Raw genomic sequence first — 15,460 nt, 5'->3', positions numbered from 1 at the left:
ATTTTTGACACTTTTTAAAGCCCTTTCACTACTTTATTCAACCATTTCTGCAGAAGTTCTTGCCTCTCTTAACTCATTTTTGATCACTTTTGCCACTTTTAAACAAATTTTCCCCTTTTTGCCCATTTTGCCACTCTTTAACCACATTTTTTTGCCACTTTCCTTCACATTTTATCCCCTTCGTGCCATTTTTTATCCATATTTGTCACTTAACCAATTGTCTCCACTCTCTAACCTCTTACAACCACTTTATTCAGCCATTTTTGCAACATTTCTGCCAGTTTTAATCTTTTAATTTATATTTTTTGCCCCCTTTATCCCATTTTGCCTCTCAAACCCATTTTTGATAACTAACCCAGGCATTTTTGCTACATTTCTGCCATTCCTCACCCATTTTGATAATTTTTGCCATTTTGAAACCAATTTTTGACACATTTGTTCACTCTTCAACCACTTTCCACTGCTCCAACGAACAATTTTTTGCAACATTTTTGCCACTTTTTACCCATTTTTGCCTTTTTTTAACCCATTTTCACCACTTTCCTGCCATTTTTGGTCCCTTTTTGCTACTCCACAACTTATTTTTGCACCTATCACCAATTTTTCAACTCTCTAACCTCTTTTCTTTTTTCAACACTTTTTCCCAGCCATTTTTGCAACATTTCAGCCAGTCTTAACCCCTTTTTATTATTATTATTTTTCAATATTCACTAATGATGGCTTACAAGTGGATTTCTGTAAAAACAGATCAAATGTTAAGTCATTCTGGGTAAAGCTGTTTCAATATTAATCATTTTTGGTGTGCAGATATTTAAAGCCAAAATATATGCTTAAAACCACAACATCCTCTTTTCCTGCTCTCATTTTCTGAATTCAGTGATCCTCTTGGGGCCTGATATGACCCTTGGGCTGCCAGTTGATGATCACTGGCTGGATAAAGTAGTGAAAAGTGATGGCAAAGTGGCAAAAATTGGTTTAGAAATGGCCAAAGTTATCAAAATGGGTTAAGAATGGAAAAAAAATGTCTGGACAAGTTTTTAAAAAGGACTAAGAGTGGCAAAAATGGGTTAAAGGGGGCAAAAGTTATAAATTAAAAGATGAAGACTGGCAGAAATGCTGCAAAAATGGCTGGACAAAGTGGTGAAAAGGGGTTAGAGTGTCAAAAATGGGTGATAAGTAGAAAAAATTGATAAAGGAGTAGCACAAAGGGGATAAAATGTGCAGGAAACAAACAAAACAATGGGGGCCAGCGATGCACAGGGTGTCAGGGCAGTTTATTTGTCACATCACTACGGACATCGCCTAGATAGAGCACTTACATAGTAATAATTAAAACATTTTGTCACTGAGGCATTAACATACAACTATAATAATATACACCATGTTAAAAGTATAATTCAAAGCCTGTCTACTGAGATGATCCTGGGCAGTCCCAGTAGGAAGAATCAGGAAGAAAGGAAGCTGGTGATGAAAGATTCTCCCCATCTTTTCTCTCCATGGTGAGTCCCATCGAGTCTTTATAGTGCTGTAAAAGTCCACACTGCTCCCCCATCATCAGGGCTGGGTGCTCTTGTCCTGAAGATTCAGGCAAACACAGATGGAAAGCTAGATTATTAACCACCACTGTGAAAATGATGAAGTGTTTTATCCTCTATCAGGCAGCCAGGTGAAGAATGAGTGCATTACCCTGCTTATTTTTTGTTTTATTATTACTAATGACTATACTATTACCTGCTGGGCCATCTGATATGCAAAGTGGATCTGAAAAAGCTGAAAGTGATTACGTTTTGTCTGATGGAAAATTAAAAAAATAAAATGACCTGACTACCTCAAATATATGTGGGCACAATGAGTGGAGAAAATGTAATCAAACAGGTTAAAACATTAATGTGATCATTTGTATTTTTCGGTTTCATTTGATACTAACAGTTAAAACCAGCCTTATAACTTACTAGGTGAAGTGTCTGGCCCTTTTCTTCTCTGCTCTCCATGTTTGGTGCCGAGAGGCTCAGCTCTGCCCTCTGGTGGCCGCCACACTGCCAGAAGTCCAGAATGACTCCCTCTAAACACAGACACACCACACAGTCAGGGACACTCACGCTGCTGTGATTGAGTATCTTTTTGTGCACTTGTACTTTTTCTAGTAGCTTTGACAACAGTAATCTAACTTTTTACATAAGCAAGAGGTCCAAGGGTCGAAGCTTTCTTTGAACTATGAGAAACCTGAACTTTGTTTGGCTTACATTTTCACATGACGGTCAGGGTCACAATGCAAGAGAATGATGTCACACAACATCCAAAATTTGTGGTGGTGCTAAACTTTATCATAAATCCCATACAAATCCCATGTGAGTCAGCATTTTTTTTACTTTGTGTTGGGGAGATTAGGGTGACATGAGGTAAGTTGACCCACCACCACCACCACCTCAGTGCCCAGTAAGCAGCTGGTAATGTCAAATTTTGAACCAATACAGATCAATTTGATGAATAAAATGCACTTTTTATTCATAGTCTCACTTTTAAAATAGGCAACATGACAAAAGCAAATCAAAAAGTGCATAAAAACACATCAACAGAGCTGTAATTGAACATAACCTGGGGAAGTAGAAACACTTTTTTAGCTTGAAAAAAAATAAAAGGATATTCTGTAACTAATAATTTCGGTCACATCTTACCCAGGTATATCTTAAAGTGCATAAAAAACTAAATTTGCAAAGTTTTAGCTACAGTTGAAAAGGACATGTTCTATACTCGGTATCTTGGGGCTACTTCTGTCAGCATCCCCAGCCACATTTTAAAACAACGCAGTGGATTGTAGGTAGACTGTTGTTAGGCTACATGGAGTGTTGTATTCATTGTCTGATATACTGTGGGAATTTATGAAAACTTGTGAAACATGTTGCCCTCTGCATCTCTGGCATGACCACAGGCTGGGCCAATTGGAGGTTGGTCCTGAGCCGCTAACTAAATAGGCCTGCCTTTGACCTTACACTACTAGGACATAATTCGGTTAATCCTCTCGTATTCTGGCTGTTTGGATTATTAGCAGTTAACATTCTCATTAAAAGCCAAAATATTGAGTGAATTTTGTCAAATTATAGACTGTGAGAAAGAGGAGAATCTCAAGATTCTTACAGTGTCCAGCAGCAACGGCTCACAGATACAAGGCAACAAAAACGAGCCCTTAAGTGTTGAAAATACACAGGAAAAACTCATTGTGAGCTGCCTGCCCTCTCTGTCAAATAGTAGTCTGGAAATCAGAACAACACCTGGGAATCCTGGTATAAGATAAAGGTGAGGGTCCAACACACAAATCTAGCAAATCTTGACTCCATTTAGTCCCAAAAGCATGCTTACCCCAAAATTTTATCAATTAAAAAATCATAAAATGCTGCCAATGCAAGTTATTGTTTTTAGTTTAATTTCTCTCATGTCTGACATGGGAGGTGTGTTCAAGAAAAATCCCCTTCTCCGAAGCAAAACAAATGCACCCATATGATCCTTCGATCTGTTTTGGCTGAGTGTTATTCCAGTAAAGCAAACCAGGGCTTCACTGCATATAGGCAGGTTTATTCTGTGGTATCTTGGCACACTTTTAGCCAGAAGCAGCTCCTCTCTCTGTTTCTCTTCTGTGTCTGAGAGACAGGACCATAGACACTGCCACAAAAAGTTTATTTGTATTGCACCTTTCATACACAAAGCAACTCATAGTGCTCTACAGAAATTAAAAGGAAAGAGCATTTAAAATACAACAAAAAGACATCACAATGAAACAATGACCAGAACTGATATTAGAGATGATTTGGATAAATTAAAGTTTAAAAGAAAACTTTGGAGCATTCAATAAATAGCAAATTAAATTAAAAGTTTTAAATAAAATAAGGGTAAAAAAATATAATGTGACTTCAATAGTAGGCACTTTTTTAGGGACGGTCACATTTTCAGTCAGCATTCTTGTAGATTCATGCTGACAATATTTGATAGCAGAGATCATGAAATAAAGGGCGCTTTCACACTAGGCCCAGCTGTTTCAAACTGCAGCACGCTTCCTCCCTTTTCCTCCCACTGGCTTGCTTTCACACCAGCAGCACTTATCCATGCCCGGGCCCACTTGTATATGTACTCAGTCTGAAACAGCAGGTGGTGGTATGCACTTGGCTGGTTTACAAACCTGCCAAGGAGGAAAAAAGAAGAAGAAGCCACTATGGAAACCACTCAGGTCATGACCTGAGCAAAGATTGTTTTTGTTTTAACACAGCAAAAAAGTCCATTATGGAGCCCGGAAGGGACATGAGAGAAGAAAATTATAAAATGATGATGGATTTTTTTTTTTTGGAAACAAACTTTTGTGAGATCTCGCAAAACATTTGGAAGAAAGGGTAAAATTTTGGATGAAAGGGGACTCTTTCATCGTAAAACTTACTCGGATCTTACTCCAGACAGCTACAAGGGTACAAACGAAAGACAATACGTTTACGACGACAGGGTCCCCTTTCACCAAAAATGCCTTTTGCTGATACGAAAAGCATGCCTGCGACTAAGCATGGATTGAATGTCTTCTTACACACCAATTTCTAAGTAAATTCAATGAATCTCTCACATGGATGCTTGCCATCAGCTGTTTTGGTTGGTTTGAACCGGAAGTGGTCACTGCTACATCATTTTAATCTACTTTCGCGAGATCTCGCAAATCAACTGGCTTTGCAAGATCTTGTAAACTGTTTAAAAAAATTCCCCATCATCATATCCAAGATGACAGAGATGAGATGACAGGAGACTTTAATTGCCTTTGCACCTCCTCTCACTTACTTCAACTTGTTTTCATCTGTAAGGTGAGTCATAACAGACCGTTTATTGACTGGATTCTCATGATGTCCACCTTTTATTGAGGAAAAATGTGAACAAACTGCCCCCCCGCAGAAAGAAGTTTCGTTTTTATGATGACCAGATACAACGCTCTGCCCCCTATCTGGGCGTGGTTAAACCTGGCACGCTAGATGGCCTTTGAAAAATACTCGAATGGTGATTGGATGAACGTTCTGTCTGTCACATCTTTATGGGCCAATCAGAGCAACAAAACACGTGACGTAGCCACTACCGAGGACTAAACTCCATAGGGAACTGCATAACGCAAACCATGGCGACTGTAGACACGTCAGTACATGACTTTTGATGTTTTTGAAAAGAAAACAACTCACTGCTGTTCTTTTTCCTTCTTTTAATGAAGAAATGTCTTCAAGTTCTGATAAAACTGGCATTTCAGCAGCATCCACCATAATTGCACTGGCCTCTTGTTATTGCTTGCTTATGTCATGACTCCACAACGCCAGAAAGCACTGCCCCTCGATGCTGATCGGCCCTGTCGCTTTCTAACGGTTCAGACAGGAACTTTGTAAGATGAATTCACCAGTGAGAAACAAGGAAACGGGTCAGTCAGTCTGCTTTGCAAGGATAATTGAATGTAGAATAATGGTATAAAAATGTTTTTTGACATTAGCATCAGGCTGCATCAAAGCAAAATTGAAAAAAGTAATGGAGGTCTGAATGTACTGGATGTCCCCACAGGCAACAGCAGTTGTCCCTCATTCAGTAAAGAAATTTTAGACAATGCCACAATTCTTTAAGGGCAGGGAACCCCTACATTTCAGCTCCTAAAATCACCCCTGTGTAGGTCACCTTTAAAATTGTGTTGTTTTAACTGTGTGTACTGTAACCTGTAGGTTGACACCCTGTTAGAAGTTTTCTTAGCTACAACTATAACAGTGTGTGGGAGAGCAAAGCCACAGTTTAAAGTTTTGCAGAATTGGCAAACAGCTCTGATAGGACAACATAAAACAGTGATTTATCGCAATGAATTCACCAAGTTTTTACTCGTTATACCAAATAAACATAGACTAATTTTGAAAAAGCAGAGTTTTGATGCAGTTTCCATCTCCCAGGTGGGAGACCACCTCCCCAAATGAGCCCGGTGCCTAGGTGCGGTTCGTTCACATTTACACTGACTAAAACTAACCTGACTTTGGGCTCAAGTGCACCCGGCTTCGCGACTGGGCCCCTAGTGTGAAAGCACCCAAAGATTCATGCTTCGAAAGTAAAAATTGGCTCACCTTATCCCAGCATCCCCTACTGCTTTTTCTACATCTTCTTACAGTAAATAAAATATCAGAGGGCTGTGCTGGGCATTGTCATCAGAGATAATAATATATGGAGGCTATTTACAGTGATTTCTTCCAGTTTATTTTAGTGTATGTTCTTTTAAGATCCACATACACACATGCACATCTGTTGTGTTACAACAAACAGCATTTCAAACAACCTGGTTAGAGAGGAACATCTTTTGTTTTTGCCTTGCAAATAAAGGAAAAATCATGTTCAATTTTTTAGCCCCACCCCCTACTACTACTCACAACTTTGCATTATGATAAACTAATAAATTACTTTTTACTATTATAGATCACTAAATTTACCTCTGTGAAATTTGACCATAGTAACTTTATTTTTTAAAAACAATCTTCCTGTATTAACTCAAGCATACTGCATGGTCACAAACAGTTCTAAAACAATGTCTGTACACATAAACACGTGTATGCAAACTCCTAAAACTCACACTAGTTATATTTCGTAACAAATCAATGAAAAACAGCCTGCATCTTTGCACAATCTTTGCACACGAAGATCACTGATCAACTTTCATCAAGGCTGCTGCCTTATCACTGTTTACCAGCGGATGACACACACTGATTAAGGCACATTCTGATCCAGTCATGATATCAACCCACATTTCCAAGAACTCTGGTTTATAAATCAGTGACGCAAAATTTAGGCCTGACTGAACTTGCCCATCTGTCCAAAAGCTCCTTTAATTTTCAGCAAAGGCAGACAAATGCTTGGGTTGTTTTACCCTTATGTTTTATAAACCATTCATTGTCAGTATAATTTGGCTTTTTGAAACAAAATATTTAATTAAAAAAAACTGTCAAAGTGAGAACAGATTTCTACAAAGTAATGCAAATTGAACGTGTAATGTAAAATAAGTGACTGCATAAATATTCACCCCTGAGAAGTCAGTATTAAATATTCAATTTAGTATTTAATCACAGCACTGAGTCTGTGTGGCTAGGTCTCAACTAGGCCTGCACATCTAGACACTAAAATTTAACTCCATTCTTTGCAAAACTGCCCAAGCTCTGTCAGATTGCACGAGGATCAGGCATGAACAGCCTTTTTTTAAGTTCTGCATTCATTTTACCCTATACTTTTACAAGCCTTCCAGGGCTAGCTGCTAAGAAGCATCCCCACATTATGATGCTGCCACCACCCTGCTTCAAAGTGAGGCTGTTGTGTTTATATTGATGTTCAGTGTTCGGTGTCCACAAAATATAGCATCTTGTCTGATGGCCAAAAAGCACCGTTTTGGTCTCATCAGACCAAAGAACTTTCCTCCACTTGACCATGGAGTCTCCCACATGCCTTTTGGTGAACTCTTGGTTCCCTGCACAATAGATGCAGTGAATGATGAAACCAGTCTAACAGGCAGCTTTATTTCCATGCTGATGTTTTATATTTGAACTCTCTTGGATATTTTTGTATCCTCTAACTATAAAAGTCTTCCAGGGCCAAGAAGCATCCCCACAGCATGATGCTGCCACCACTGTGCTTTGCAGTGAAGATGGTGTGTTTGCAGTGATGTGCATTGTTTGGTGTCCTCAAAGCATAGTGTCTTTCCTGATGGCCAAAAAGCACCATTTTGGTCTCATCAGACCGAAGACCTTTCTTCTACTGGACCATAACTTGTGAACTCTAATCAAGATTTAATCTGCGTTTTCTCCAACAGTGTCTCTCTCATTGCCAGCCTCCCATAAAGCTTTGACTGGTGAAGAACCTGGGCAACAGTTGTTGTATGCAGAGTCTCTGCCATCTCAGCTGCTGAAGCTTGTAACTCCTTCAGAGTAGTCGTAGCTGTTCGGTGGTCTCTCTCACTAGTGTCCTTCTTGCACAGTCACTCAGTTTGTGAGGACGGCCTGATCTAGGCAGATGTGCCATATTCCTTCCATTTTTTAATGATGAATTTAACTGAACACCAGGAATGTTTACTGCATTAGACTTTTTTTTGTATCCAGCTCCTGACTTATACTTTTCAACCTTTTCTCTGAGTTGCTGGGAGTGTTCTTTTGTCTTCATGGTGTAATGCTAGCCAGGAATTCTGATGAACCACTGACTGGGCCTTCCAGACTCAGATGTCTTTATAGAATAATCACCCAAGACACATTCACTGCACATTACCGGCACTGCAAGGGTCTACAGTTAGTGCACTTTTAAATGCATTATTGTCCCAGTTTTAAAATGCACTACAAAGGATGTGATAGTTATCCTTTATTGTGCCTTTATATGAAAAACTTGGTCTTGGTTTATGGAATAATTCTAAAACTGTAATCTGAGTAATTGCCTTCAAAATATTAATAATGCTGCTTTCTAATATAAAGAGAAATAACTGCAATTTTTGTCAAATTAAGGAATGGAAGCATACAAAAAGCAAGACACCCATGAACTAACAAAGTATGTTTTGTCAACTCCCTCCTCCAGTTACTGTAAGAGACCTACCGGTTCTGGGGGTCCGTGGTCCTGAAGCCTTTGGCAAATGGGTTGCTAGCAATTTTTAACTGGGTGATCTGAGAAAGAAAAGAGAGAGGAGTTAGTTTGAATGCATTGAAGGAACTAAATCAGTCTAAATATACATCTAAGTAATGTTTGATTTTAAACCGATTCTTCCTTGGCTACATACCCGGTGGTTCTGATAGGCAGTGACGGCCATAAAGCGTGTCTCCGGAAAGGAAAAGGTGCAGAAGTTCCTGTAAGCATTCAAGTAGCTGTTGGGGGCTGGATCTACATAAACCACATGGAAGCGTGGCTGGTAGCGATGCATGGAGTTCAGTATCATCTGTCAAGAAGGGACAAAATATAAAACCATCAACTATAAAGAAAAACTTAAGTTTTTAAGTAAAATTAAGTCAAAGTCATGTAGAAGACATTGACTGACATGCCCGTTATCATCCAGCAGGTTGTTGGTGAGCTTGAGCATGTCGAATGATACGGTCTGCTTCATCCACTGGGCTCCACAGGCTGGTGAGTCTGGGTGGAAATGCATCCTGCTTGGGGCTATGACATCCGCTCGCCCTGCCACCAACCAGGATGAGCTGTGGAAGGCATATCTGATGCAGACATGTTTCCAATGTGTGAAAAAGGCAGGCTGAACAAAGGCAACAAACAGACATTAGAAGTAAGCTTAAAAATAGAGGGTAGGCACTGATGTCACTCCAGCCTGCTCAGCCAGGGCGAGTGGCAAAACATTCTGAGATACAGATCTCTGCACAATGGGAAATGGATGAAAATAGAGTATCTGCTTAATTTAAGAATATTTGGACTCAACAGAGATGCATACTGTTTACTGACAACACAATAGGCCATGGACTATTGGCTAATGGTGATTAATTAGGGCATTATAAATTTAGATATTGCTGTTTCTTTTGCTGCCAATATGTTTTTACCTCTTGGTCACAAATTTTGAAAACACATCAAAAATTTCTTGTCAAAATGTTTGTTTACAGAATTAACCCGTTTAATCCCACTGGCAACAATAGTTGCCAGACTTTTTTTCTACTTCTGGAATCTCTTTAAGTGTTGTTTTGGCTTTGGGCAGCTAATTTAAGTTTTAAAATTAAAGAATAGGTTATCTCCTATAAATTGTATCAGTACCATGTAACTAGTGTGAATGGTCACATGACCAGGCCTCTTTACTTCCTGCCTGCACCTCCGGAATGAAATGTCTGCCTCAATCATTAACAAGAGGAAGTAAGTAAAATACCTTGATGTACAGATATAACTGAAATATTTTCAACATGTATCTTTTAAAGGGTCTACTACTGATATATAATGAGAACTATGTGCCGTCATGTATCTTTTGATCATAAGAAGAGGAAATATAAGCATGGCAACATTTGTTGCCGCTAGCATAAAACATAGTCATAGTGTTATGTCAAGTTTTATTCTAGGCTAGGTTGAAGTTGTTTATTCTGTATTGCTTGGGTTTTTTCTACACATCTTAAAACTATCAGAGGTTTTGGATATCCTACACCCTTGGTTCCCCCCGGGGGTGTGTGGGGGTGGGGTGCTGCCAAAACTAGACTTGCTAAATATGTTATATAATATTTACTAAAAACATGATAAAACATTTATTAAGGAGTTTATACAAAGGTCTTTAGACAAGAAAAGCATGCATAGACCTCTTTTTAAGGCTTTATCAGTGAAACAATTAAAATCTTACGCTTTTCTTACGTGCATGTAGGCACTGTCCTAGACCTTCAGGAACCCCATAGTGATGTATGCTACATCACAGTTATTCCTACAGTTGAAAAAGATGCAATTCAAAGTGACTGTAATTGTGACTGCTCAGATAGAGAGTACCAAGGTAAAACAGACCATTTGCCTGCTAGACTTCTAAATAGTGAAGCAGAAGTGACCTGTCTAGAGGATGAAATTGGCAGCACTCTCTCACCTCTCACTTCTGCAGTATTTGGTGATGAAGAAAGCCCATTGCCACTACTTGGTGAGTCTCCCATGGTGTCCAGCCAAAAAACAGGGACACCTGTTTTTGTCCTGAGGACAATGAGACCCCACAACCTTCAGCTCATCCTGTCCAAGACTGAGCTTATCATCGTTCCAGCCAGTCCCACTTTGGAACTTCAGATCAATATCCAGCTTGGATCAAATAAACTCATGTCCACTAAGTCTGCCCAAAATCTGGGGGTCATGATTGATGACCAGTTAACCTTCAAGGTTCATGTGGCCTAGACTGCTCAGTCCTGCTGATTTTCCCTCTGTAACATCAAGAGGATCAGACCCTACCTGACAGAGCATGCAACACAGCTCCTGGTACAGGCTCCTGTGATATCACGCATTGACTACTGCAACTCATTACTGGCAGACCTCCCTGCATGCACAGTTAAACCTCTGCAGATGATCCAGAAAGCAGCAGCACGTCTGGTCTTAAACCAACCCAAGACAGCTCATGTCTGACCTTGTCGCAGATTTTGTCCCTTGATCTCCTTAAGAGATATGGGAACCCACCTCTTGGTCAAGGCAGAAGATCTGCATTTGCAAAACCTCAGGATTCCACAAGAGTTTATGATAAGAGATAATAGATGGGAAACATCACTGTCCTGTCAACACAAGAAAATACTAGAAGATGCAGACAGTGCCACAACCGCACTGTGCATGGATGCTAGAAGTGTGCTGTACCTCTCCACATTGAGTGATTCAAGATTTTCATGGAGAGTGAAACTGAACCAACAAGCCTTTGAGATGTGTCTTGCTCCTATGTTACATGAATCAAGTTTGTTGAAAGTGGTTCATGAGACTGTTAAACAGATATTTTGATTTTTATCTCTAATGGTGCACTGCATCTCTACAGTATGCACTGCTATACTTTTTGCACTGTTTTTGAAATACAGGAAATATTCACCAGCAAGATGTTGTTTTTGCTGAATAATGTTATACACACTCATCTTATGGCCATGATGTTGTAGGACAGTAAATGTTATTTCAGTCTAAGCTACTGGCACAATGTGAATTTATTTTATTTTTTTTTAACTATTCTATATAGTATGTTATGTACTATATATATATATATATATATATATATATATATATATATATATATATATATATATATATATATATATATGTATGTATGTATGTATGTATGTATGTATGTATGTATATAGCATGATATGAACTATATCAGGTCTTATTTTTTAAGTTCAATAACTCTGAGCTCTACAGTTAACTATTTTATGAGACTGTGAAATACAGTAATTTCATTGCAGTCATTGATGGTTCCTTTCATCATGCATTGCCATGGTATCTTTATGTATCTAACATTTTGGAAACAATTGTAACCATTCCTAGTTAAAATGTGTTACACATGTTAGTTTTATTCTGATTATTTATGTGTAAATAGGTCAAACTGAAGACATTGTGTAGATTGTGGCTATGTGGTTTCCCACTGGCAACAATTGTTGCCGAGTATAAAACCTACATTTTCACTAACATAACCAAGATGAAATGAAAAAAAATCATACATAATATGTGTCGGGGGGTCTAAGGAAGGAAATGCATGCACTTATGTTGCAGTGAAAAATTTGGGATTAAATGGGTTAACATTGTAGCACTGCCTTGTGCTGAAATGAAGAAGAACAGTACAGTCAAGCAAAAGCTTCATGTTCCAATGTGGGTCATATTTCACTATATTTCTTAAATTTGCTGGGGGCTAATTAAAAGTGGATTGCAGGCCACATTTGGCCCCCGGGCCATAGTTTAGACACCCCTGCTGATAGCAAAGAAAAAGGGAAAACTTAACCAGCTGTCATGCAGCTAAATGGGAAGACTGAAAAATCACTTCTTTTATGAACACAAAGACTATCAGACTGGCTATCTGCTGCCATCAAATTCATAATGAGCTGATTTTCTTTAAAAGAAATACACTTCTAAGTTTCAACTTCTGATAAGTTGCTTATGTTCTACTGTGAAGAAAATGTGGATTTATAAGTTTTGCAACTCATTGGATTCTGTTGTTTATATATTTTTTTACAGTGCCCAAACTTTTTTGGAAACAGAGTTATATGTTTAAAATGAACAATCTCTATGGCATAGTAAGAATTTAACTCCTTATTACATGTCTCTGACCTGTATCTTTTGTTATCAACGGGGATGAAGTCCATAAGGAGAACATAATCAGCAGCAGGATCCATTCCAGAGATCTGCACCTGGAATGTTGGGAACATCCTCCTGCAAAACATGAACAGTGATTTCATTAAGAGGCCCTAAGCAAAGAGAATAAAAGGTGAGGAGTGAAATTCTTGCCTTCCAGCTTTGGTAACAATCATCTCTGTACCGAGCTGATCAAACTGCTGCCAAAGTGCGTGCATCTCAAGCTGAACTCTGACTCCAGTGACTTGGGGGGCCTTGGAGCTGGGCAGTGACCCCCCATTTGCACAGCAGGACATGGATAGTTCGCAGCTCTGGGACAGCTGTGGGCCTAGAGAATAAAAAAAATTAACAAAAGAGGAGAGACATGCATTGAGTGTGGATTTTGTATTTAATTGTCGCAGATTAATAGTTCATATTATTGTCCATTTAGCTTACAAAGTTTATTAAAACAGCCACTTACCGTTCATGATTCAGAGGTGTGGAAGAGAAATGATGTGAATTAATCTCCTGTTACGTTGATTTCTCTTGTGTTTCTCCCCTGGAACCAATAGCAGCTTCTGTGAGTCACTTTAAACTCAGTCAAGGACCAGATTTCTAATTTTTCTCTGCAATGTAGAAATAAAAGCAAAAATCCTCTATGCCATCAGCATGCTAGGACTGCCAGTGTCCAGGAGCAGGCTTCTTTTATACACCTTGAGCTTCTCACATGGGACCTCCATGCCTGCCTCATCCATTACAATACTCCTAGTGCCAGTGACATGCACTAATCACAGCCTCACGCACATGCTGCCCAGAGAACAGCCAATACAATACATACACATGCACACACACACAGTCGAAACCTGTCTGAAGCACATAAACCCTGCTAGCGTTGTCTATTGTTTCATATAGCCTAAAGCCTAAAGTGGAGGTTGACTTGACCAACCATAGGGCATTAATAACATCCTAATCAGCCTAGTGTTAGCGGGTGTGGACAGATGAAGACAACAGCAAACTGCTTTTATTATTCATAGGCAATTTTCTTGGAGCAGAGTTTCAACACCATACTAATTAGTGCAACGGTTTGCAGACCTTTACTTTGAGCCCCCATTTGTATCTTAAAAGCTGACCCCCACTCAAGAGCAACACAAAAACATACAGCGCTGTCAACTGAAACAAAACCTAAGTTTTAATTGATTTTATGAGAAACTGGATTGCAAATGAGGCTGAATATGGATTCTGGTAGTTTTGATTGAGCTAATGTGTTTTTTTTTCACATTTATATCTGCTAGGTATTTTCTTAAGGATCCCTAGGCAATATGGCCTGAATACAGTTGTAATCAAAATATTTAAACCCCCTTTGAAAATCAGGTTTGATGTGAAAAATTGCAGACTTTCTGCTTTTTTGCGATGAAAAAAATCGATCAAAAGCAATTGAAATAGGTCAACTCAACAAATACTTGAAGTAGTGTCCCCAAATTCAAATTCAGATTGCAACTTAAAACTTCTCTAGCCTTCATGGCAAGCATCTTAAGTACTTAGAGCACCCTTTTGCTTCTATGACCTCCTGCAAAAGGGTGCATACCCAGAATCCTGAGGAATCTTAGACCATTCCTTATGTGCACTGGCCTCCAGTTCAGTAATATTCTTGGGTGTGTATGCTGACATTGCATCCTAGGTTTCCCTGATACTTCAATGAATCCATCTTGCCTTTCACAGGCTGCAGGTTTCCAGTAACAGAGGATGCAAAGCAGCCAGCACCATGCTTAACTGTGGGCGCAGTGTTGTTCTCAGCGTATGCTTCTTTCTTCTTCATCCAGACATACTGCAGATCCATCATGCCAAAAAGTTCCAGTTTTGTTTCATCGCTCCACAGAGCAGAATCCAAAAACCTCTGTGCCTTATTTATATGATTTTGAGCACATCGGAGCTGACTTTTCTTGTGCTTTTGGGCCTGTAGTGGTGAATGTCTTGGAGTTCTGGCATGGAAACCGCCTATGTTCAGTACCCACCTTACTGTACTCACTGAAACCTCAGTGAGTACAGTAAGGTGGGTACTGAACTGAAACTATGCTTCCAACGGTGTCTATAGGAATATTCAGTGCCTTTGCCTTGCTTTTTGTATCCTGTTCCTTGTTTGTGAGGGACTTAGCTTTCTGAAACCATTCTTTTGACTTTGCCATATTTCTAACACACAGTCAAACATGACACTCAACAAAGGCCTCAGGTATGGCTGAGTGCCTATAAGGAAGTCTCTCCTCAGTGCAAAAGACATGAAAGAGCACCTGAAGAATTCTAAGACTAGTAAAAACAAGATTCTCTGCTCTGAGACAAACAAGATTTAGCTGTCAGGCCTCGATTCTAAACATTATGTCTGGATAAAACCAGGCTCTGCTCATCACCTCCTCAGTACCATCCCAACAGTGAAGCATGGTGGTGGCAGCACCATGGAAATTGTTCTGCAGTGCTCTGTACCTGAGACTGGGCTAAAGGTTCACCTTCCAACATGCCAATGACCCTGAGCCAGGGGTCAGCAACCCACGGTTCCGTAGCTGCTCATTTGCCCCTCCCAAGTGGCTCTCTGCTGTGCCAGGAAATTTAAATAAAGGAATTTTTTTTTAACATGAAAAAGAATTCAAATTCAATGTTGATTTTATTTTATCTGTAAAAAGTGTAGCTTTTGACATTTACTTCTACCTTTATTTTATAAATATTT

At 39.3% G+C, this 15,460-nt stretch overlaps 1 protein-coding gene across 1 annotated transcript; it reads right to left on the bottom strand.

Annotated features, from left to right (window-relative positions):
- Positions 1-1,245: 1,245 nt before the first annotated feature.
- Positions 1,246-14,581, bottom strand: LOC121522200 (T-box transcription factor TBX1-like). The gene is made up of 8 exons (XM_041806348.1): positions 14,455-14,581; positions 12,919-13,093; positions 12,742-12,843; positions 9,038-9,209; positions 8,783-8,938; positions 8,602-8,669; positions 1,953-2,062; positions 1,246-1,575 (listed from the first exon to the last, which is right to left on the bottom strand). Exons 1-8 carry the CDS (start codon positions 14,579-14,581, stop codon positions 1,409-1,411), a joined length of 1,077 nt encoding a protein of 358 aa, XP_041662282.1. The 3' UTR covers positions 1,246-1,408.
- Between the last annotated feature and the right edge of the window lie 879 nt (positions 14,582-15,460).

This window comes from Cheilinus undulatus, linkage group 2 (genome assembly GCF_018320785.1).
Source record: "Cheilinus undulatus linkage group 2, ASM1832078v1, whole genome shotgun sequence".
Taxonomy (NCBI): Eukaryota; Metazoa; Chordata; class Actinopteri; order Labriformes; family Labridae; genus Cheilinus; species Cheilinus undulatus.
The sequence above is the reverse complement of the archived record's forward strand: the minus strand, read 5'-3'. Positions and strand labels throughout refer to the sequence as shown.

What these genes read in the sequence shown, in the direction of transcription:
- LOC121522200 (XM_041806348.1), bottom strand. Translation starts at nt 14,581, where the DNA reads ATGGATCTGCAGTATGTCTGGATGAAGAAGAAAGAAGCATACGCTGAG. An exon ending in ACCACGGACCCCCAGAACCG is followed by an intron (nt 2,063 to 8,601) that starts GTAGGTCTCTTA and finishes GTCTGTGTTTAG; the next exon opens with AGGGAGTCATTCTGGACTTC. An exon ending in AGGGCCAGACACTTCACCTA is followed by an intron (nt 1,576 to 1,952) that starts GTAAGTTATAAG and finishes CTGAATCTTCAG; the next exon opens with GACAAGAGCACCCAGCCCTG.